The 25,760-nt window shown below is 36.0% G+C and overlaps 1 protein-coding gene across 1 annotated transcript in view; it reads left to right on the forward strand.

Annotated features, from left to right (window-relative positions):
- Positions 1-169: 169 nt before the first annotated feature.
- LOC126964870 (adenylosuccinate synthetase) overlaps positions 170-25,760 on the forward strand; it is a 47,924-nt gene continuing 22,333 nt past the window's right edge. Inside the window, exons 1-3 of the mRNA XM_050808190.1 lie at positions 170-463; positions 6,496-6,598; positions 22,431-22,564. Coding sequence (XP_050664147.1) covers positions 296-463; positions 6,496-6,598; positions 22,431-22,564 — 405 coding nt within the window. The 5' untranslated portion in view covers positions 170-295. The remainder of the gene's footprint in view (positions 464-6,495; positions 6,599-22,430; positions 22,565-25,760) is intronic.

The raw sequence follows: 25,760 nt of genomic DNA on the forward strand, positions 1-25,760 counted from the left end.
AATGCGTAGAGAGGGCTCTCTTTACCCTATATATTATTATACTCTTTGCTGTATAATCTAACTACTATCCTCCTAATAGTTTGTTCTCACTTGTATACAAAGAGAATAATTTTACTAGTCCAACTCCATAGTCCTATCGTCCATTCATCAGTAAATAAACCATTCATAAATTTCATTTCATTTTGATTTTAGTGTAGTTTCTACTCATTTGTTCTTGCGGGCGCATGCGTCTAACCTAGTAGTCGTGTTTTCTGTGTGTTCTATTTCAGACTTCAGTGTTAAATCTAACATTAATATGCTTTCGGTTTCGAAGTTTTCTGAATTCAACGGTGTTAATAGAGAGAAAAACAGAATGGAAAACAATAAAGTGACTGTTGTGTTAGGTGCTCAATGGGGCGATGAAGGAAAGGGCAAAGTTGTGGATTTATTGGCCGTGAATTCTGACATCGTGTGCCGCTGCCAGGTTATAAATTTGGATTATGTTTATATTCCAAAGTTATTTTCAGATTTTTGTTTAGGTATGTTTTTATTGAGTTACAGAGTCAATAAATCGCTGCTGTCTTGGTTATATAGGAACATGGAATTTGATTACATTAATTGTTACAGTTATCCTTATCCTATAAAATCTTCTTTTCGTCGCAAATCAAATATATATAACTATTTTGGCCAACCGCCAAATTGTTTGTAAACAATCCAATAGCTATGGAATTTCAAATGTACATCTAGATATTGAAATACTTATTTCGCGCGCTATTTATAAATTATATAACAAGCTCCGAGAATTGATGTGATAAATGTAATTTAGAAGTCATGTGAGCATATAAAGAGTACAACATAATGTGAGATGCCACTCTGCATTACCTAATCATCTAATGTGTAATCATATAATGTGTTAATTATGGACTATTGCCAAGGTCCCTGTTGTTTATTATCATGGCTACTTTATACAGAATTACTTATAAATTCTTTTTCACGGATTTATATAAAAACTTTTGCTCTGGTGGTTAATGTTATTTATTACCTATATCATTCCACATTTGTTCATCCTTAAATCTCTTAATATAAACAAATTTTACACATGTTTATCGGTGACAAGAATTAAGTGATTCTTTATAAACATACCTATCAGGCATATCTGGCAAGGGGTAGGAACTATCAAAAGTGTCTAGCTAATGAGGAAACATCATGTACTTATTACCCAAGTATTATATATATAAAGTTTAGCTTTTATACTATGACATAAGTTACATTATAATTTCATGAACATGAAGCATGTCTGGCAATGAATAACATGATTTTTAATAATATTCTGAAGGTGATACCGAAAAATCACACTTTATTATTTGATGTATTTAGATCCATACACATACATGTATTTTATACACTTTCAGTACCATTTACCTGCCAAAGCCGCTGTAACCTAAACTCCATAATTGTTTGATTTGGTTGGTTGTACTCACCTGTGTTGGGAGTATGTGCTGACAAACTTTCAGCCTTTAGACATGACATGTAAAAATGATGTGAATAACAGCTTATGTTTATGTCATGAGGAAGAGTCAAACTATTATATATAAAATATTTAAATATATATTTCAGTGTTGCCCATAGTCACTTGTTAATGCCAAGAAAAATACTGTTATAATAACTATTATTGTCATATTTGTAAATACTATTGCTGAAATGGGTTCTTCAAATCAAGTGGTCAAGTAAGGAATGTGCTATCTTGTTTGATGTGGATTTATCTCAACAAATTCTATGTGTTATCTAATTATTACTCATCCATTGTCCCTGGGTCGCCAGCCCACTTTGATTATTAACACCATTGAGTTAAGATTTAAATTGGAAATGGCTTTTGCAAACATTTAATTTATTTCCTTAATTGTACAAAGATAAATATATTAATCTATCATTTAAGTATGTTGCCATATTCAGGGGCTTCCAATCGGGTATTTTCAGGAGTGAAAATTGTCAATCACACGGGATCTCACAATTCGCAAGATCCCACACTTAGAAATCAATATAATGTAAGGCATTTGTAGGTGAAAGGCGTGGTCTCTACCTACCCCCTACCACTTTATGAATATATAATATGTACACTAACGTAAATAAAACAAAAAAGAACACACTTTGTGCCGGAAGATAAAATGTTTCACCATCACATGACACTTGGTAATTTTGCAAAATAGATGAAAAGTTATTTTTGTTCGTCATTGTTAAATATGTTGGCACAAAGATAAAGCTACCGATAAATTATTGTCTTCCAGTTTATTTATCATGAATTTGAGAGTAGCTTCATCCGTAACAAGAGTTAGTTATTCAAAGGCCGGCAACGCTCCTGTGATTCCTCTGGTGTTTCAAGATAATGTGGTTTGCGGTGATCACTTAACACCAGGTGACCCGTACGCTCCTTTGACCTCCTATATCATAAAAATAAGACTTGTATAATGCTGACTTGACTATTGATAATGCCAAAAGATAATCCCGCAAATTACGCGGGATCGCGCATGCATCATGTATATAATACGGCAATACGCGAAAATACCTAGATTGGTAGCCCTAATTGAATTGTACGAAACTGTTGGATTGGCACAAAATGTTGATGACAATCATCAACTATTCATATCACATAGCGACGACGACCTGTATAGCCAAGTGGTTAGCAATCCTACCTACTAAGCCAGTGGTCCCGGGTTCGAATCCCGGTATGTGCAAGCATTTATATGATGAATATGGATGTTTGTTTGCGAGTCATGGATGTTTATATGTATTTATGTATGTTTAAGTAAGCATATTGTATTAAATATATTGTTGTCTTGCAACACAGGCTATATATGCCTAATTTGGGGCAAGATAATTTGTGTAAAATGTGAGTCAATATATCAACTCTTGCAGAGGTCTTGTAATGAATATAGCCATAGTTAATTTAGGTGATGACTATCACATGAAAATATTCACAATCATCATTCTTGGATTATTGCTAATTTGTTTTTATATTTGTTGCAACATATCCTTGAAAACAACAATGAGAAATAACAATAAAATAAGAGAGTTATTGTTTGGTTCTTTAACAAATTTGCTTTGTGATTGTGGTCCACTTCATTTAATGTTGCGAATGATGTTGTAATTCAAATGTATTTCAAGGTTAAAAACAATTTTTTAATTTCTGTTCAGACTTAAAAAATCATTCATAAAGCCTATCATAGGTACTCAACGTGGGCGATAACGCCCCCTTGTGGGCGTTTGAGACTTTCGGGGGGGCAGTAGAAGACCCAGAGAAAATTAGGGGGCATATAGATGGGGCGTGGGTAGATTAAAAACTATAGTCTAAAAAGGCAAAAAAATACACGAAAATACTCTAGAAAAAAACATTCTCAAAGTGGGTGGTGAGCAAAATAAGGTTGAGAATCTATGGCCTATTACATACTGAATGCATACTGATTTTTATATTGTATTATGCCACAGAACAGGAGGTCTATTACCATAATCAAAAGCCGAAGTTTCGTCCGAAACGAAAGTTCGACGAACTTCAAATTAAATCCTATTACCAAAGTACTTCGGATCCGAAGTGCGGTCGGATTTCGTTTTGGAACCATTGACATAACCATAAAAAGTGAAGTTGTACTTACGACCTTATTAATCTCAAACAACGAAAAAGTTAATGTCATGTTAATTTGCGAATAAGGTAAACGATAGACTAACGGCCGTTCGCAATATATTATCTACAGATAGAGATGAATTACTACCTTCTACTGTCAGTAATTAGCTGTTAATAATCTGAAGCTGTTCCAATATACCCGACAAGTCATTCTTATCGCCTTATATTGGGACGCGTGAATTGAAAGTTCCGTACAAACTTTATATCGCTGGTAAGCTTTACGTCGTCCCATTGACAGACAGCGTGCACGGATAAGGTGAGTTATGGTCGATAAGTTTATTGGGACAGAAAAGTCAACGATAGTTACTCAAGTAAGAGATAGACTGAATATTGGGAACGGCCGTTAATGTCTAATCGCGAAACTCTTTCGTAATAGGAAAATGTACGATCCGTCAACTGAAACTTCGTATTTCGATGTAATAGGGCTCCAGGTATGGTGCACTAGTTGCATTCTGCTACAAAATACGGTGCATTAGTAATGTTGTAATCTGCCACAGAATGTAGTACACCAGTACTGTTGTATTCTGCCACAGAATAGGTATGGTGTACTTGTACTGCCGTATTCTGCCACAGAATGTGGTGCACTATTACTGGTGGTAATGTTGTATTCTAGCCAAAAGTGTGGGGTGGTGGTGTTATTTAGGTTCATCACACATTTAATTCTTTCGGAGCAGTACAATATCATGGGGATAATTGTTAGCAGTATGATGTGACAAGTACAATCATATCATTATGGATAAATCATACCACTTAGTTAGATTTTTTTATGCCTTTACGGGACGAGACAAGCAGGATGTTCACTGATGGTAATTGATACACCCTGTCCATTACAATGCAGTGCCGCTCAGGATTGTTGAAAAACAAAAAAAAATCTACAACTGCGCTCGTCACCCTGAGACATAAGATGTTAAGACGCCCTTCAGACCGAAACACAGTAATGCTTACACAATACTGCTTCACGGCAGAAATAGGCGCCGATATGGTACCCATAATCTAGCCGGCATCCTGTGCAGAGGAGCCTCCCAGTGGTGGATCGGTTGCTTATCAAAATGTTTTTCTCTTATTGTCATCCTTCAGGCGGTAGGTCCTATAAAAATGATATTACTGGCACACATTTTATGGCTTGATCTAAGATATTATACTTCAACATGCCTTTCTTGATCTGCCAGCCTTTATTTCCTTCATTTTCATCCCCACATGAAACTTGGACACCTTGCTTCTTTCATTAGGCATCATGTCCTCAAAGTACAACCCATCTATACTTCCTCTTTCATCATAGAGGTCAACATAGCAAGGAATATCTCTCTCAGCAGTTGATGTCGTAATGATATTTTCTAGGCAAAAACTATGAGTAGCAGGTCTGGCCCCATATGCAATATTGCTCTCACCTATGGTCAGATGCATCAGGATCAGTTTGAGCCATTCTAACCATCATAAATATGCTTTAATTGTCTCGACTCTCTCTATTTTTTATATGATATTAAGGGACGAGACGAGCAGGACGTTCAGCTGATGGTAATTGATACGCCTTGCCCATTACTTTTTTATTCTTGTTTTTTGAAAAACCCAAAAATTCTGAGCTGTACTACAACTGCGCTCGTCACCTTGAGACATAAGATGTCAATTCTCATTCGCCCAGTAATTTCACTAGCTACGGCGCCCTTCAGACCGAAACACAGTAATGTTTTCACAATACTGCTTCACGGCAGAAATAGGCGCTGTTGTGGTACCCATAATCTAGCCGGCGTCCTGCGCAAAGGAGCCTCCCACTGGTAAAGATGTAGTAAACTGTGCAAAACTCATCACTACTCGTTGAGTAGAGTTGTCGATTCTATGTGTGTCTTCTTCAGTATTTATCGCTCAGAGTATTATTGCATCTGAACTGATCCCTGCCAGCGAATTCCACCATCGCATGATACAATATGACATGGGTACCGTTACAAATGGGCCCTCTATTAATTAAAAAGCCGGCAACGCTTTTGCAATTAAACAACACTTAAAAGCCGAAATCAATATTAAAAAAATCATAAGGTCTTTGAAAAAGTTACTATTCTACTAATGAATACTTAGAGGAAAAATATATTTGAATGTCTGCCCCTCTGTCGTTCATTGCTATACCTTACGAGGTGCGTGTGATAACTATTTAGTACTACAATTTTATCCGAATGTTTTGAGTTTTCCTCCTACGAGACTGAGCACGAGTCTTGTGCCAGAGTTTGGCGAGTCAACAGGTCCTGAGGATGCCTACGAGATGCAAAGTAACGCTTACTACAATAATTTTTTTTCACAAGTTTCTTTAGTAACCAAGTCGCATGTAACGCAATTTAATTTTAATAAATAAATTCCTCCTGTGTTGAAAGAGAGTAGACGTAGGGTTGATCACCAGTCATCAGATGACCCGTAAGCTGAATTGTTGTCTTATTATTAGTATTACGTAACTTCGCAACGGCGCCTATTACTGCCGTGAAGCAGTAATGTGTAATCATTATTGTGTTTCGACCAGAAGGGCGCCGTAGCTAGTGAAATTACTGGGCAAATGAGACTTAACATCTTATGTCTCAAGGTGACGGTACGCAATGGTAGTGCCGTTCAGAACTTTTGGGTTTTTCAAGAATTCTGAGCGGCACTGCATTGTAATGGGCAGGGCGTATCAATTACCATCAGCTGAACAAAAAACTTCTTAACTAGAAGTTCGCAATCCTTGCTATCTTTTTCAAGCTTCGTTTCGTTCTTATACAGCATATGAAGGTTTTGTGTAAATATCACTTAGACTTCTGAGAGAACTTGATTAGAGTATTTATAATGATTAAATAACTGATATAAATATGATTATTTTTCAGGGTGGCAACAATGCTGGCCATACTGTCGTTGTCGAAGGCAAGGAGTTCGATTTCCACCTTCTACCAAGCGGTATAATAAATCAAAAATGCACATCAGTCATTGGTAAGCTTTTTTTTGATAATATGGACCTTTTACTATCGTATAGTCGTATATAATCACAGGAGCGTTGCGACCTTGTAAAGCGTCGCATAAACGTATATATGAATTCGAAAATTTGGCAATGAGTTTCTTGCTACTTCTTCTCATTAGCTCAACCCTTTATGAAGTAGCGGTAGATTCAATAAGATTTTTTTTTGACATTCATAAGTGTCAATTCCGTGACCTAAATAATAAACTGATTTTGATTTGATTTGAAAAAAAAACATATTGGTACGTGTAGGGCGAGGATTGAACCGGGGGCTGCGTTGTGACAGTCAACGGTTCTACTGCGCCATTGACGCTAAATTATTAACCCAATAGTAAGTCAGCAAAAATTAAGGAGTGTGTATTTCTAAATTGTCGCTATAACAACAGATACTTGATAAAAAACAATATGGCGCTATTAAGAAAGAAATTACAAAACTATTTTAAAAGTATTCGTTTTGTACAATGTGACGGTTTTCATCGTGTGCGATTCGGACATATATATTTTAATATCCGGACGACCGAGCCTTGCTCGGATTTTTAAGAATGTTCAAAACTTGAACCAAAAAAAAACTAATGAGACATCTGGAATCGAACCGGGGTCTTCTGCTTTCCGGATCGGCCAATGTCCCATCTGAGCTATTACGGTCGTGCATATAAACTATATCTTAATATATATATATTTCTTGTGTGCGTGTGTATGTCACTGAACTCCTCCTAGACGGCGGGACCGATTTTGATGAAACTTTCTGTGTGTCTTCAGGTGGATTCGAGGATGGTTTAGATTCGCAATTGAACTACCTCCTAAACGGCTGGACCGATTTTGATGATATTTTTGTGTGTTCCAGTGAATTTGAGATTGTTGTGTGTGTTCAGGTGGATTCGAGAATGGTTTAGATTCACAGTTAAAGTACCTCCAAAACGACTGGAACGATTTTGATGATTTTTTTGTTTGTTTCAATGAATTTGAGATTGGTTTAGATTCTCAATTCCGTCCATATTACATAATTCTCCTGCTCATGTGTATGTTAGTGAACTCCTCCTAACGGCTGGACCGATTTTTCAAATTTAAGACGTGTGTATAGGACAACGTCTGTCGGGTCCACTAGTAAGTATATATAAACTATATGACATAACTATAAATTACTTTTTTTTCGCTAGATCGATTTATCGCCCCCAGAAATCCCCTATATACTAAATTTTATGAAAATCGTTGGAGCCTTTTCCGAGATTCAGATTATTTATTTATTTATTCTAAAAGGTACATATAACAATTACATATAACACTATCTAGGAAATTACATTACTGATGCGAGTACCAATAATAGATGTACACAACTTTCACAGTTGCTGATGTGACTATTATTAATTATTACATACTCATTATTACTAACTATTAACTAATTACCAATATAATTTAAAATAAAATTTAATAACAATTTAAAGTTGGTCATAGACTTTAAGTTACATAAGTTTAATTATTACATATAAAAGGAAAGAAGGTATTTACTTATTTATTTCTATAAATACCGAATGTTTTTTATTTATTGTAAAGTTTCCGAAGATTACGTTTAAATTCTTGTTGACTATTGGAAAATATGTCTATGTTCACTATTTCTTTATTTATTTCATTGTACTGCCTAAGCAGTCGTGGTACTGGTGAAAATGAGCCTAAGTTTGTTCGATAGCATGGTATTGCAAAAATACACGAATTAGCTTTACGAGGCATGTTGTGAGGGACGTATATTTCAACAGATTGTAATAATTTAGGACAATAAATAATACCATTTAATAATTTTTATAAGAAAACTAAACCTAAATTATTACGTCGGTCATAAAGGGTGTTCAACTTAAAAAAATTACTTCTGTCACTATAAGAGCTTCTGTGGGATACCCTGATATACCCTGAGCACTGTATGCTAAATATTTAGTAAATCTCCTTTGTATGGTTTCCAGTCTTTGCGAGTGAATGCTATAGCTTGGGCTCCAGACTACGCAAGCATATTCTAAAATACTTTTAACTAGAGTATTATATAAAGTGATTTTAGTATTGATTAGTCTGAAGCCTTTCGTGTTTCGTTTTACAAAAGCCAGCATTTGTGCAACTTTTAAAACTATAGAATCTACGTGTGCCTTAAAATTTAATTAATAATGATAATTCCGAGGTCCTTTGTTTCAAACACCTCCTCGAGCTCAGAGTTATTTATGTAATAATTATATACATTAGGAATGGTTTTCCTGGTAAACCTCATCACATGACATTTTTTTTAAAACCAAGGAGTTTTCAAGTAAAACGATTTTAATATGACAGGAACAGTGGAAATATTCCATTCCCGATACTTTTAGTGCAGCCTATGTAATAATTTGCCAGACTTGATTTGATTTCTGTTTTCTTGACATATTTTAATAGAGCCGAATAAACCGATGCACATTACAATGCAATCAGTATTCTTATTGTTCTGTCAAGGCTAATTCTATTGTAGCTAAATTGGAAATCGATTTTGTCATGGAACCTCATTAGTTTTAATCACTATTTCTTAAGCGTTTTCACTCCGTCTAAATTGTATTAAAATAATGGCGCAATACAACGCCCTTGACGCTGCTGAAACTGCATTCCGTTCTTTTACATGCTTTTTATTAACTTCACCTGTATGTGTGTTTGTTTGTTACCGACTCATTTGGGCGCGATATTGACCCACTTTAAACGGCTAGATTTCGTTCAAACTTCGTAGATTTATCGAAGACCGATGACAATATATCAATTTGATAAATTTATTAAATTTTTCAATTTGCAAAAAAAAAAGATTTTTGTTAATTTATATTATAGTTTTCATGTATCGCCTATAACCGATATATCTAATATCAGGAAATTTTCGAATATCAAAGAGAATTTTTAATTCTACAATGCAAATAATAGGAAGAAACCAATATTTTTAGTTCGGTTTTCTTTAACTACTCTTTATTTTAATATAGGAGCTGCAAACGGGCAAGATGCTCATGAAATGGTGAGGCAGACGCCCATGGACACCTAGTGGTCAAGAGAAACTTTGCTGGCTTTTAAGTTGGGAGAGTGCTATAAGGTTGAAGGATCCTAATCTCTATGTTACGGTGCAAAAATAACCTCCATAAGGAGAGCGATTAGTTATCAGACGAATAAGTTATTGGAAGCGTTGTCTAAATAGTAATTTTATATTTCAAGTAGCCACAGACCGCGTGCCCAGCTGTCGGTTGCTATATGCTTGAAAAGAGCGCAAAAAAAAAGAATGCTGGGAGAGTTTCTTGCGCCGCTTCTTCCCTCTCAGAGCGCCATTTGTTTCCGAAGCGGTAGTATCTAGTAGTTATTAGAAATGACATGGAAAAGAATTCTAAAGGAATCAATTTTGAGAAAATAAATGCCTTTTATGCCTTTATAGAAAGGTTTGGTAATATATTAAATGACATAAAAAAAAAACTTGTAAAAAAATCAAGTCTCACAGAAGAAGAACTGGGTGAGTTCTTCGACCGTAAAAAGTTGTGAGATCCATATAATATCAAGTCGGCAATTTATTCAGTCCCTACCTAGGACCCTTAAGGTCCTTCTGTATTAAGTTATAACATAATTACAGGGGCGTGCATATCACATAGGCAATTAGTTAGTGCATACCTCGCTATGAACCTAAATAAATATAGCACTAGTGTTAAAGTTAATTTAGTTTAATTTGGTTACGTTATTTTATAATCAAACTCTTATATAACACCCACACATAAAATAATCATTCTTTTAATCAATCTTTTCGCATTTCAAAGCTCAACTACGGCTAGTTAGATCCACAGTGCCTACCTTGCTAGAAAACCAATGCACGCCCCTGCATAAATAGCTCACCTAACATCTTATAGTGACCGTATCAATCTTATAAATATTCGTATTGAATTCACTGAACAACTCTCTCTAACGGAACTTTAGTTCAGGCTTGTAGTTTTGCCCACAACGAAGTTACATAGGGTCGAAAATGGCCTGAACTGCTTCGAGAAAAGGATGGTACGGCGGTGCCGATTGTTTTCGGTCGATTTGGTCGACTTGGTAGTCATAAGAGACTCATTAGTCCGAAGGGTCAGGTTCCAGATGAATCTTCGGTTACTCTGAGAGGTAATTATTATCAGAAACCTTGCGACCTTCATGGGTCTTCTACTTATCCACTTACGTTTACAAAGGCTGCTTGTTTGATCACAAGTATTCTTTGATATCAAAAACAACGATGTTAATTATTTCTTTAATTGTTACTTTCTTTCATAGTTACTGCTTGGTGCCCAACTGAATTTTATTTAAGTCTCGTACCACCCTTGAAGGTATCACTAATACCTAATCACCTGCATCTACATTGGGTCATCAAGGATTCATGGATTCATAAGTCATGAACTAAATCTAAATTAACGTTACACAGTTCCGGTCCCTTCCCAATGTCAGTTAAAATTTATAATAAGTTTCCAGAACACTTAAAAGCCGAAACCAATATTAAAATATCATAAGCTCTTTGAAAAAGTTACTTTTGGATAAATGTTACTATTCTATTAATGAATAGGCACTTAGAGGAAAAATATATTTGAACTAGCTGACCCGGCAAACGTTGTTTTGCCATTTAAAGTATAATTCACGCGATAGTTTTATAAGTAATAAAATATTGCCTATATTATAGCCTGTACATCATTTTGTTCTATTGTCAATAGTTTTTGCAGCGCACGCAAAAATAGGTTTTCGATTTAACACCTTGTGTTACAAAATAGCAATTTTATTACGGATCCCTAATTTTGAAAAAAAACATAGCCTATAGCCTTCCTCGATAAATGGACTACCCAACACTGAAAGAATCATTCAAATCGGACCAGTAGTACCAGAGATTAGCGCGTTCAAACAAACAAACAAACACTGCAGCTTTATAATATTAGTATAGATGTCTGCCACTCTGTCGTTCATTGCTAGATTATTAGTAGATGTTCTATTCAAACCGGGGCAGTCATTAAAAAGAAATATCACAAAAAAGATAAATATTGGGTATAAATGCTTTATATAAAATATGGTAAGCCATTATATACAGTTCGGTTTTATTGCATTATGTAGGTATGTTTATGACTCGATATTGCTATAAACAGAATCGAGAATATCTAGAATAAAATAGCGGTTTAATCCGGAACGTTTGAAACGTTATATCTACCAACGATTGGCATTGTTTCAAGGGGACGGCGACGGTCAATTTACATTCGTCAATAGGGCTGTCAAACGTACCGTGAAGCATTATATCCTTTTTACCTACTTCAAAAGAGGATATATGTGTATTTTTTTAGTTTGATTAGCGCATAAATATGTCTATTATGGACTGATTTGGTATTGTTTATTTATTTGAAAGGGAATACTTCCAGATTGTTTCCATTTTAAAAATATTTCAGATATAATGAGTTATTGAACATACATTTGTTTACACAAAACACCATTAAATTGGAACCGATAAAAATTACAACAAATAGGCACTGGTCAAATTTAAGCGAGTATTTGAGCTACAATGTAAATTTTTTCCCTTTGCCCTGTTCTTCCCTGGGGCATAAAAATAATAGGGAAGTCCCAGACCCAAGGGTGTCGTACGAGGCGACTAATATTTACCAGTGAGAGGCTTCTTTCTTAGGATGCCGTGATTATGGGTACCACAACGGCGTATTTTTCTGCCGTGAATGAAGCACTATTGTGTTTCGTAGGGTTTTCGTTTCTGAAGAGCTAGCGAAATTACTGATAAAACTAAGTCTCATACTTAAGATGTTAACACGTAAGATGTTACGTCTCAAGGTGACGAGCGCATATGTAGTGCTGCTAATTTTTGAGATTTTCAAGCGCCAAATAGGCGCTGTTGTTGTACCTAAGTGTACGTACGATTACTAGTACCATTTACTAGTTAAAAAAATTTATTCTGTTTAAGAAAAATTGCTAAACACCAATGAGAATTGAACTGAACACGGGAATACCTGAGAGAAGTAATGAAAATATGACGCACATTTCAATTACACTGGCAAAAAACGTCGGCCTGACCATCAATTTGTGCGATATTGTCCATACAGCACAGCGCAGCCAAAGCCGGGCGGAACAGGGTGCACTGCATGATCTCCCTCGACATTGCAGGACGAAGGAAAGACCACAGTGCTAGAGTATTCATGTATTATTCCCGGGCATTCGATACTGTTGATACTTCATTGTTACTTTCAACCCGCGCCTCTCGGGTTCGAGCGCTCTTACCAACTGAGCCAACCGTCCGAGTGACGCATCGACCTTAAATCTTGGTATGTTTTTTCAACTCTCGGGTTTTGGCTCAATCTACAGCATCCTGATAACCTGCAGCTCAACCCCAATAATTGCATATTAGGAAATTTATTGTAGATGTCGCTCTTTCAAATCTAAACAATTTCTTATTTTTAAAGCGATATCCCTCACTTCTGGGATTAATTATATTAATTAAATTTGTTACCAACATTTATGAACGATGCGGGACTCGTACTACATTGTTACTTTCCAAGTTAACGTACTACGGTTTGAGCCCGGAGAATGTACGTGGATTCAGTGGTTGTCACTAATGATGGTGACGTTATAAATTAAGTAGTACCTAGTTTATGATGATGAACAATTCATCATCAATGATCAATTCTGGGACCGCTGCTATATATATTATTCAATATGTATATTTTTATTGAAAAGAGCGCAAAAAAAAAAGAATGCCGGGAGAGTTTCTTGCGCCGCTTCTTCTCTCTCAGAGCGCCATTTGTTTCCGAAGCGGTAGTAGTATCTAGTAGTTATTAGAAATGACATCAAAAAGAATTCTAAAGGAATCAATTTTGAGAAAATAAATGCCTTTTATGTCTTTTTATGTCAATACCAAGGATAGGTACTTCAGATGCAGTTAATCTTTTGAATTCTGACCTGAATCAAATTTCTACTCGGTCAGATCGCAATTCATTTTCCTTCTAAAAAATGTAATCCTTGGCAACCCTATATCTGAGAGAACGACTAAGCAGTAGAATCCGAAGGTGAAGATCAATTATGTATCGGGCTCGCGGAGCTCGTAACTTGGGAATAACATTTGATGAAATCTTACGCTTTAAAAAATATATAAGAACAGTCATATCTTACTGTTTCTACAGATTAAAAGTCCTTTACAACATACTACAGTATCTCCACAGAACTGAGAGTTTAGTTATATGGATGGTGTTATCAAAGCTCAATTACTCCGACATCGTAAATGGTCCTAGGTTCGCGTTTGCGCAACCAAAGAGTGCAAAACGCGTTCGTTCGATTCTGACTTGAGAGACGCCAATATTGTAAATATGCACTGCTATTAGGTACCACCATACAGAGCAAAGAAAGCGGCCAAGTACGACTCCGGCTCGCCCTTGAAGGGTTCCGTAGCAACGAGTAACATAAACGATTTATGACGTATTAAAAAAACTACTGAACTAGATCTCGTTCAACCAATTTTCGGTGGAAGTTAGCATGGTATAATGTACATCACATTTTTTTTTAGGTTTATCATTCTCTTATTTTAGAAGTTACAGCGGGAGAGACTCATTTTAGCACATTGGAAGTGTCTCTCACGGAAACTATTTATAGTTTATAAAAAAATGATATTAGAAACCTCAGTATCGTTTTTGAAGACCTATCCACACGTATAAACGTAGATATGCCACACGTATGGGTTAGATGAAAAAATTTTTGAGTTTCAGTTCTAAGTATGGGGATCTCCCAAAATTTATTTTGTTTTTTTTTTTTCTATTTCTGTGTGAAAATCTTAATGCGCTTCACAGAATACATCTACTTACAAAGTTTCAACAGTATAGTTCTTATAGTTTCGGAAAAGAGTGGCTGTGACATACGGACGTACAGCCATACAGACGGAGGCATAATAGTTCCGCTTTTTGCCATTTGGCTACGGAACCCTAAAACCCTAAAAACCATATTATTTGTATAATAAACTCGAATTGTTAGGACAACGCAATGCAAAGAACATAAAAGCCAGGTCTGCCTCGCAGATATTAGCAGTGAAATCCGGAATAAACTCATTCTTGCCTGCCTGAGCCCCACTTTTGCCCCATGGCATCGAGTAACTCGAGTTGATTTAGCTCGCAATCGAGAAAATTGAAGCGAAGCTTGGTATCAAAGCTAAGCTCTGTTCAAAGATGAGTCCAGATTTTAAAGATGCATGTGGTGTAGGGTCAGTTATGGAATGGGTTTTGATATAGAACAGAATATTATGTTATGGTCAGTATAGCTGCGTGATTTGGAAGAATTTCCGCTCTTAGAGATGCTGAAAAACACAATTTTTACGCATTGTTTGACGTTCGCCGATTCGTAACTTCTTATTTTATGGAAAATTATATGACGTATTCAAAACTCGATCAGCGGAATTGCAAAACGCTACAAATAGTTTCAAATATAATCTGTGTCATAAAACTAAACCAATGTTCTAATTTACTTACAATATAACAGATAAGGCTTTATTTAGACTTTATTTTGTACTAGCTGACCCGGCAAACGTTCTTTTGCCATATTAATTATTTTTAGAGTTAAACTGTTTCTTAGACATTGCAACATTACTTTATTTTTCTAATATAAAAGATTTTTTCTAAAATAAACGTAGCCTAAGTTACTCCTTATTACATCAGCTACTTGCCAATAAAAGTCCCGTCAAAATTGGTCTAGCCATTTCAGAGCCGGAACAAACAAACAGACAGACAGACAAAAATAGTAAAAAATCTTATTTTGGTATATGTACCGTATAAATATTCATATACATGTAGTAAAAAACGGTTATTTCAATATTACAAACAGACACTCCAATTTTATTTATATGTATAGATGGGTTAGCGTGATACCAAGATGTGATTATAAAATTCATCAAGCGAGTGCCAAGTCACGACTGGTACTGCAGAAAACGGAATCATGTTGATAATTTTAAAATAATTTCGTGTAATTTGAAAAACTTGCTTGATTCGCTTTGAGTTTTATATCGTTTTTTATGTTGTTGTGGTACTATCTACTAGTTACATTATAATCTAAGTCGTATTACATCACAAAACGACATTAAGTGCAAACAAACGACAGTATGACATTTATATTTATTTATTTATTTACTGGCACACCGACAGCATTACATACAAAACATTAAAATAATTATGGTCTTAAAGGTACATAATCTGGTATAAATGCCAGTTAGTGGTGCATACACCACTCTCATTGGAAGATATTAATTTAAATACAAAATAAAGTTCGACCTACAAATTTAACAAGGATTTGATGGAAATTATTAAAAATAATGGATATAATAAAAAGAAGAAATTGTTTGTTTGGATATCAACTAACATAATATTATTAAATTATCTGTTAAAACGGCTTTACTCACGTTTTTGTCGATGTCGGTACCGACTAGTTTCGGACCATTCGGAGGTCCTACATCAGGGTGAGTGTGGTAGGTTCGCGATAACGTCCCACCATTTTAATAATTTAAAACCATATTATTATTTACGAACAGAAATTTGCGGTTAGTTTTTTTTTTTCAGACTTGTCACTGTGTCATGAAAAATATCAAAATCTTTTATGGACGCGGTAAATCGATTGTACTCACATCCTTGATAATGGAGAACGTTTGAGGGCATTTGTCCTACTTACTGGTTCAACAAGTATGTTAGTAATCGGATTTCGTGGATATCTGTACGGGATTTTGAAATTTATTTTATCCAGCAATTCACTTCACGCTGTCTTATGACATAAGTTACTAATATGGGGTAATGGTTCATATGTTCAACGTGCAATACGAATTTAGTAAAAGTTAAGTAGGGCCGTGGCACTTTTGTAAAATTCAAATTCAAATATTTTTATTCAAAATGCATTCAAAATCACTTACGGCCGTTTTTAATATCGTATCTCTAGTTACAGATACCGTGCTGTCACCGTTTAGTGACAAGATCTTATCTATCCATAGTTTGTCCATTATAGTTATGGTCCAATGCTTTATGTCGATAGGTTATTGAAATGTAAGTAAGCGTTAAAGGATAGATTTTTCTACCTCTAGTAAGTTAAACTAAGGATAGATAGGTTATTGAAAACGGCCGTTAGTCAAAAACTACCAACCACTTCAGTGGGTTTTTTTTGTATAAAAATATGGATTACAATGTAATATCGTGCAATAAAAATTTATAATTAAATAGCCTGAGGGTGTTCGCTCCATTACCAGCCTGTGGTATCATTAAGAAAGTTTTTTAACAATTTCTTTTTTTTTTATGGAATATGAGGACAAACGAGCGTACGGGTCACCTGTTGTTAATTGATCACCGCCGCCCACACTCTCTTGCAACACCAGAGGAATCACAGGAGCGTTGCCGGCCTTTAAGGAAGGTGTACGCGCTTTTTTTGAAGTTACCCATGTCGTATCGTCCCGGAAACACCGCACAAGGAAGTTCATTCCACAGCTTTGTAGTACGTGGAAGAAAGCTCCTTGTAAACTGCACTGTGGAGGACCGCCACACATCCAGATGGTGAGGATGATATCCTAACTTGTGGCGTGTCGTGCGAAGGTGGAATTCGGCGGCAGGAATTAGGTTAAACAGCTCTTCGGAACACTCCCCGTGATAAATGCGGTAGAAGACACACAACACTTTTAAGTTTCATAACGCATTTGTTTTGTACATTTGCTGGGATCATATTGAAAAGCATTTATCTGCCGAATCTACAATGTGTATATACATTTTAAAGGCTTGCATATTTTGTGCGTTACCACAAATATCACGTCAGCTATAGCATTCACATCGAATGCTGACGATGATAGATGGTACAGTAAAAAGTAGAGATGAAACGGATATCCGGTAACTATCCGGTATCCGGCCTATCCGGCGGCGTTAATACTATTCGGCCGGATAGGCATCAGGCCGAATTAAAAAAAATCTGTATAAAAGATATATTTTTAAGTAATTATTTGCTTGATTTAGTTAGTTTTAGTATCACTTAAGAAATATTATTAGTTTTAGTTGTAAATTTTTAATCACACCATAGTAAATGAATGTAAAAAAAAATTAATTAATTAGTACTCATACGGCACTAAAGGTAAATTATGGTGGATTAATAGTAATTTCTCTGCATTGAGAGGTTGCAAGCGGTTTCGCTTCTCTTCCTAAATAAGGCCAGTTTCAGAAAAAAGTCTTTCGCTGTACACACTGCTGCAAGGTGCTGAAAGAAAGATTTTGGCAAACTTTGTTAAATTTGAGTATTGTTTGGCATTAGCTGCCCACCAAGAATAATCACGTCAAGTCACGATTGCGGTCTAGGGTCTATGTTTGTGTGTGCGATACACCAAACGGCTAAGTTCCGCCGGATATTCGGCTATTCGGCCACATTGTTGGCCGAATATCCGGTATCCGGCCAAACTGTGCTATCCGTTTCATCTCTAGTAAAAAGACGGATAGTCTGGTTTAGAAACATTGTCATAAAACAACACTTCGTTTAAAGTATCCATTGCATGTGCATAAAATTGTTTAACAAATTACCTGAGGACTTGAAAATACTGACAAAGAACATGTTTTTGTCAAGACTCTTTAAATGGCTGCTTTAAAATAATTACCTTATTCCAAAGCAAAATACATAATTTCATTTCAAGGGCATGCATTGAAACCGCATGAATGGTTTTCCGGGTAAATTAGTGGCCATTATTCCATACACACATTCTCGACTCTTTACTCCATGGTTTAATATAAATGAAATGAAGTTTATTTATATCGTCGAATACAGTATTCATTATAGATCTTAAATTTATTGTAGTGTCTTCTATTCGGCTGATTTAAATTAGAATGCTGAACGTTTACTTAAAATTTGAAAAATCCTTAACGCTATATTTTTTTTTGTCAATTAACCATTTAAACAGGAGCCAAGAAAAGAGTTTCTGTGGTAAATTTTATATTTCTAGAGGTAGATGGTTAAATAATGTTATACAAATTGCGTAGGTACTATTTAGGTATATTGCTGTTCTGGGACAGTGGCAATAAACCAGTCTATCCGCTAATCTGGTGGAACGAGGATTCAATTCAATGGCATTTTGTTTTACAAATTTACACGCTTCAAATATATACATATTGGGCAATGTCAAAATATAACCTTAGATCAAAATGATTATTTATTGAAGTGGCAAGTGGAAGTTGACAATTCGACACGTGTTTCGTTCTACACGAGGCATCCTCAGGAGATGTTGACTCGCCAAACTCATTTAGATCAAAATGATTGTCAAATGCGACCAATAACTTCATTATCTGCGTCTCTCTGTTTTGCTTTTTCTGATATTTTTGTTTTTGTTTGTGCTAGAGTACTTCAAAAAGTTCTTATAACTGCTTTAGCATATAAAAATAATATAATAATAATATTTACACACTTTTACACAAATTATCTTGCCCTAAAACTAGGCATAGCTTGTACTATGGGCACAAGACAACTATATATTTAATAGAATATACTTACATATAAAACATCCATGACTCGGAAACAAACATCCATATATAAATGATTGCACCTACCGGGACTCGAACCCGGAACCTCTAGCTTAGTAGTCAGGGTCACTAACCATTATCATATGTGTCGTCATATAGAAATAGGTAGCATACATAAACAGAGCCCTAGTAGAATCCAACAAAATTAACTGAAAAATCAGAACACTCCGACACGGAGTATTTCCTTCCCAATCATTCAATTTCCGAAAACGAAGCCCTGATTTTTGAGATTTTTAAAAACGATTTTTATTCGGAGCTGTAGTTATTCTTATCTCACTCGCGATTGTCTCGCCGCGCGATTTAGCGCGACGGTACGTTGTTATTCATCTCAACATAAGCATTTTACCGAATCGTTGGTGGTAACAAAACAATTGATTTAAAAGTGACTTTGGCATTTCTGCCTTGATCTCGCATTGTAAGAATGACCGTTCATAATTATGTACTAAGCTATGTAGCATATTCATACATTACGTAAAACTTAATTGTGGATTGAATTTAATTGCACGGTATTTACAGTTCGATGCGACATGACCTGCAAAAAAGCCGAGGTCATTAACCCCTTTATAGTTCTCTCCGGCAAAACGTTCTTTATACTTTATAGTTCTGATTCGGGGGGCTCACTTACCGTCGGGTGCACGAATGCTGTACATGTACGCTCGTTGGTGAAAAATAAATACAAATGACTTCAAAAACTCTATTCCAAAACAATAGATATAATATGCACTATAAAGTACAAAAATAATTGCGTATGTTTATACAATCTAATTCTAGTAACGATTATTCTTTTTTGGAATCGTTGTTCTGCCCGCTCCTCCTCACGTTGCGCGTGCGACTCAAGCACATCTCACCTATAAGTATCTATGTAGTTACAAACCTACCTTAGTTGACACCGACTCCAAAAATAAACAATGATCGTTACTAGAATTAGATTAATTAATTATATTGTATAAAAATAACATCACATAATAAAATTTAGAACCTCCTCCTTTTTTTGAAGTCGGTTGAAAATGAGATCTATTGTCATAATAATATTAGTAAAGAGGTTGAAGTTGGGTTCTATAAATACCTAGGTGGTGAAAACCTATGAAATTATCAACACAATCCTCAAATCGAATATCTGCTTTATCTATATATATTATATAAAAGAGAATGTATGTTCCCTAATAACTCCTTGTTGAAGCTCAAGGAAGGTTTACATATTATATAGTTTGTCGTGTCACGATCCCACCCTCGCACTCACCCTCGCATTTACTATATCTCTCGAACCGTTTATTGACAGAACAACGTCTGTCGGGTCAGCTAGTATACTATAAAATATCAGATCCTTTTAAGAAAAAGAAAGCTTGGCACATAATTAGCTCTATCTATAGATATAGAATCTAACAATATCATCATTATCAGCCGCAAAACCTGCACTGCTGGACAAAGGTCTCCCCATAAGATCTCCACGATGATCGCTGCTCTCATGCAACGTATTCCGGCGATCTTGACCAGATCGTCGGTCCATCTTGTGTGGAGCCGACCTACACTGCGTCTTCCGGTACATGGTATTCAATTGGAAGACTTTTCTGCCTCACCGGCCATCTGTCCGTCGAACTATGTGCCCTGTCCACTGCCACTTCAGTCGGTGACTTTTGTTCTCCTGCGGATCTCCTCATTTCTGATTCGATCTCGCAGGGAATTGAATCGCAGGGAAACTCTCCATTCGCTCTAAGCTACAATGAGCTTCCTCATACAATTGCGCTCGTCTCCTTCAGACATAAGATGTTAAGCCTCGTTTGTCCACTAATTTCACTAGCTACGGAGCTCTTCTGACCAAAAAACAATAATGTTAACACATAACTGTTTCACGGCAGAAAAAGTCGCCGTTAACGTACCCAAAATCTAGCCGCCATCTTGTGCAAAGGAGCCTCTCACATCAATCGAACTTCGAATATCATCCAAGCGAACACATGCATATCTTAAGTACACTACAATTTGGCATCCTCTAGTTAAACGTTTGGTTTTTTGATTTTATCTGTGAAGATATCAGTTCATATTATTTGCTCCATTGAAAATGCAACTTTCCTAATATAAATAAGGTTAAAAATGTGTGGAAGTCTTTTGAAATCATTAGACTTTATTAAAGTAATGCTTATTGCAATTGCATTACAATTTTCAATCAACTTTCAAGACAGAACTTATTGTAGTTAGCAAGGTTATTGTAGTTAAAAATACTTTCGTAATATACTTAATTAATTGTCGTCTTGGTAATGGAGCAATGTTTGAAGTACGACGCTGAGCTGAAACTAAAAGGTGAAATAGTGCGTGATATAAACTGTCATCTGAATTTGATAAAATAATTAATAATAAAATGAACCGGTTCGAATTCCGGCAGGTGCAAACATTTATATGATGAATATGGATGTTTGTTTCCGAGTCATGTATGTTTAAGTAAGTATATTGTATTAAATATATCGTTGTCTTGTGCCCATAGTACAGGCTATGCCTAATTTGGGACAAGATAATTTGTGTAAACGTGTGTCAATATTATTATAATTATTATCTGAGTACCTACCACAGTGCCCGTTGCTGGATCTGGATCTCTGGTGTTTTTCTAGTGTTTTGAAGGAACTTTCTGGCATGTACAACCACACTGCGGAATGAGCTTCCATGCACAGTGGTAAAGAAATAAAAGGAATAGGGAAGTTCCAGGCCCAAGGGTGTTGTAAGAGGTGAATAAGGGCATTGACCATTGTGGAAGGCTCCTTTGTACAGGATGCCGGCTAGATTATGGGCCACAATGGCGACTTTTTCTGCCGTGAAGCAGTTATGTGTTAACATTACTGTGATTCGGTCTTAAGGGCGCCGTAGCTAGTGAAATTACTGGGCAGATGAGAGTTAACATCTTATGTCTCAAGGCGACGAGCACAATAGTAATGCCGCTCATAATCTTTGGTGTTTTCAAGAATCCTGAGCGTCACTGCATTGTAATGAGCAGGGCGTATGAATAACCATCAGCTGAACGTCCTGCTCAGCAAAAATAGAGAGCTACTCACCTGGTGTCCGTTTGGGTGCGCAACCAATTTGGTGGCATGAACAGCTCGGACGCGTCATAACTCTTGTGTCTGTATGGTGTCTAATTTGCTAGCTTATGTACGACACCACGGTGGCGCGACTGGTTGCGGTGGTACCGTGGTGTCCCGGTGAAAAATAGCCCATAGACTTCTCGTTGGACCCTAAAAAGTACGTCGTTATTTTGGCATTTTGATTGTAGCAAGCATATTTGTTTCAGGAAACGGCGTGGTGATTCATTTGCCGGGCTTGTTTGAGGAGTTGAAGAAAAATGAGCAGAAGGGTATGGAGGGGTGGCAGGACCGCCTCATCCTATCGGACAGGGCACATCTGGTGTTCGACATTCATCAGCAGGTAATACAATTACAACAAAATTAGTACTTAACTTGGTATCTCGTGGCAGGCTTCGTCGTGCTCACTTAAACGGCATTGGTCGCCGTGGGCAGAATACAGCAATAGAAGAGTACTCAGCGGTCTCTTTCAAATGTATTTTTTTAATGAAAATCAGGGACGAGACGAGCATGACGGCAGCTAATGGTAATTGATACGCCCTACCCATTACAATGCAGTGCCGCTCAGGATTCTTGATAAACCCAAAAATTCTGAGCGGCACTATAATTGCGCTCGTCACCATGAGACATAAAATGTTAAGTCTCATTTGCCCAGTAATTTCACTAACTACGGCGCCCTTCAGACCGAAACAGTAATGTTTAAACATTACTGCTTCACGGCAGAAATAGGCGCCGTTGTGATACCAATAATCCAGCCGGCTTCCTGTACGAACCTCCCACTGGTAAATGTATACCTACGTCTGGCCGGAGCGTTAGGGTTGGTACATATAAAAAGATTGACAATGCGCGGCGCACCTAAACTAGGAAAGCGACCATTCTCAGCAGCGTACGGAGTGGCACTGAGCACTCAATAGTCTTACTTCTTGTCATCCCAAGATTGCTTAGCGGCCGTTTAAAGTGGGCATGTGTGCGTGTATCGATTCGGGCCACAGACCTGTATAAACACCATTGGACAGGCTATTCCATATGATTGACAACAATTTTTTTGTGCCTATTTGAAGCGTCACTCGCGAGCGTCCAGAGAACTACTTTTGACGTATAATACAAATGGCTGCGAGAGAAGCGTACAGTATTATTGCATTTTGAATTAATTTCGGTAGTTTTTCGTGTTATTTATACTTCAGGAATCAACGTTATTAACATGTAGGTACACATTATTTTCGTAAATTGTTTTGTTTCGTAAGTTGTCATCACATACAGCGAGATTCTGCGGTAGTGCCAAAATGGCGAATACCAAACAGGCACAAAAGCACTTTCACAGCCGCTAGTCCAGTGGTAAATAGGCAGTGATTCAGGCGCTATAGTAGGTATGAAGTTTAAGTACTCATATATTTACATTTACTGATTGAGAATGACACAATATCTAAGAAAAATAATCCAGAAATAAGAATGACTTATCGTGGCAGCGGGATTATTGTTATCTCCCATGTCAAGCCTCAAGGCCTGAGTGAATTATTTGGCAACAAAATGCTATGATTGTGCACCGATATCTTGACTGAATAAATATTTTTGGAGTTTAGTGGAGTTTACTCCTTAAGAATCGATTTTCATATAAGGCGCCCGGTATGAGAAAAATATGGACAGTAAAATCTGCTCATCAAAATATCATAGTAACGTTTCTGGTGCGCATCATTTCTCGCACACCTTTCACTTTCTTGTATTTTGAAGCTTTATTATATTATTGAAATTGATTTATTATTATACTTTCATAAATTTAAGTGAAAATTCTATAAATTATGGAAGAAAGTGGTGTAAATACTAGTGCCGGAAAATCTGATAAGCACGTGGGTACTAAGTACGTTACAATTAATACATTAATATGACATGTATTGTGTATATAAACATGTGTGCTTTGTATATTTTATTTAATATTGAATTATCAATATAGTTCATACAAATTTATATGAGCTATACACATAATTAAATGTTTAATTTAATATGGAGAGTATATATAGCGCATTTCACGCCAAATAGAATTTTTTTAACCTAACCTATTATTTTATTTTTTTAATATCTATATATTTTTTTAAACTAATACGCTTTCATTAGCTTCTGCTGTATGTATGTTTGTAACCGACTCCATTGGACTTGATTTTGTTTAGTACCTGTTCAAAGACAATCGTTCTTGAGCAGTAAACTCCAGTCGTGCGTCGGAGCTGACACACACACTTTTTTTTATCACCTCATACATGTTTACCAATGAGGGTTCCGTATCATATGAAAACAGGGTATGAAATAACTTTTTGAACGTCACCACACATTCGTAAATTAATGCCTCAGACCTGAGCACAGGCGCAAAAACTTCAGCGCCCTTCTTCTTCTAAATGCAGACAAATTTAATAGGCTTGTCATTGTATAGCCGAGTGGTTAGCGGATCCTACCTACAAAACTAGAGGTCTCGGGTTCGAATCCCGGTAGGTGCAAGCATTTATATGATGAATATGGATGCTTGTTTCCCAGTCATGGATGTTTATATGTATTTATCTTATATCTTTAAACGAGCAATTCTTGTATATATATATATTCTGAATCTCGGAAACGGCTCCAACGAATTTCATAAAATTTAGTATGCAGGGGATTTCGGGAGCGATAAATCGATCTAGCTAGGTTTCAATTAAAAAAAAAATTAGTTTTATCCATGTTTGAATGAGAAACAGCTACAATAACATTAGAATACAAAGGTAAATTTCGCCACTATATACAAGACTATTATAGCTCAGATGGGTGATCCGGAAAGAAGAAGACCCCGGTTCGATTCCAAATGTCCTTTTAATTTTTTTTTTCAAGTTTTGTACATTCTTAAAAATCCGAGCAAGGCTCGGTCGTCCAGATATTGTATGTTTAAGTAAGTATATTGTATTGAATATATCGTTGTCTTGCAACTCGTAACATTATATGCCAAATTTGGGGCAAGATAATTTGTTTAAGAGTGTCTCAATATTATTATTGGCGCCGTACAGTATAGCAACACATAACATTTTTACTTTAGTCGTTACTAATTAATTATTACTTTTTTATGATACTAAGGGATGAGACGAGCAGGACCTTAAGCTATTGGTAATTGATACACCCTGCTCATTAAAATGCAGTGCCGTTCAGGATTCTTATAAAAAAAGAAAACTGAGCAGCACCACAGTAATCTCTCGTCATATTGAGACATATGATGTTAGGAACCATTTAGCAGTATTTTTAATTGCGTCAATATGTCAAGTGCTATTTTTTCAAACAAAATATATAATGATTATCATCGAAGTTGTAAAAAAGCTCATTTATTTCTTTAAACTACCTAAAAATAAAATTCTTATCTTCACTATCGTTTTCACCATCCGATAACATTCTTCTCAAAAGCTTCATATTTAATAATATTTTCTCTGAATAGCAATTCAATGTGCACAATTATTCATTACTAGCAGACCCGACAGACGTTGTTCTGTATATAATAAATAAAATAATGTTTTTATATGAATTTGTCAATAATA

Source organism: Leptidea sinapis, chromosome 6 (assembly GCF_905404315.1).
Source record: "Leptidea sinapis chromosome 6, ilLepSina1.1, whole genome shotgun sequence".
In the NCBI taxonomy this organism is placed as follows: domain Eukaryota; kingdom Metazoa; phylum Arthropoda; class Insecta; order Lepidoptera; family Pieridae; genus Leptidea; species Leptidea sinapis.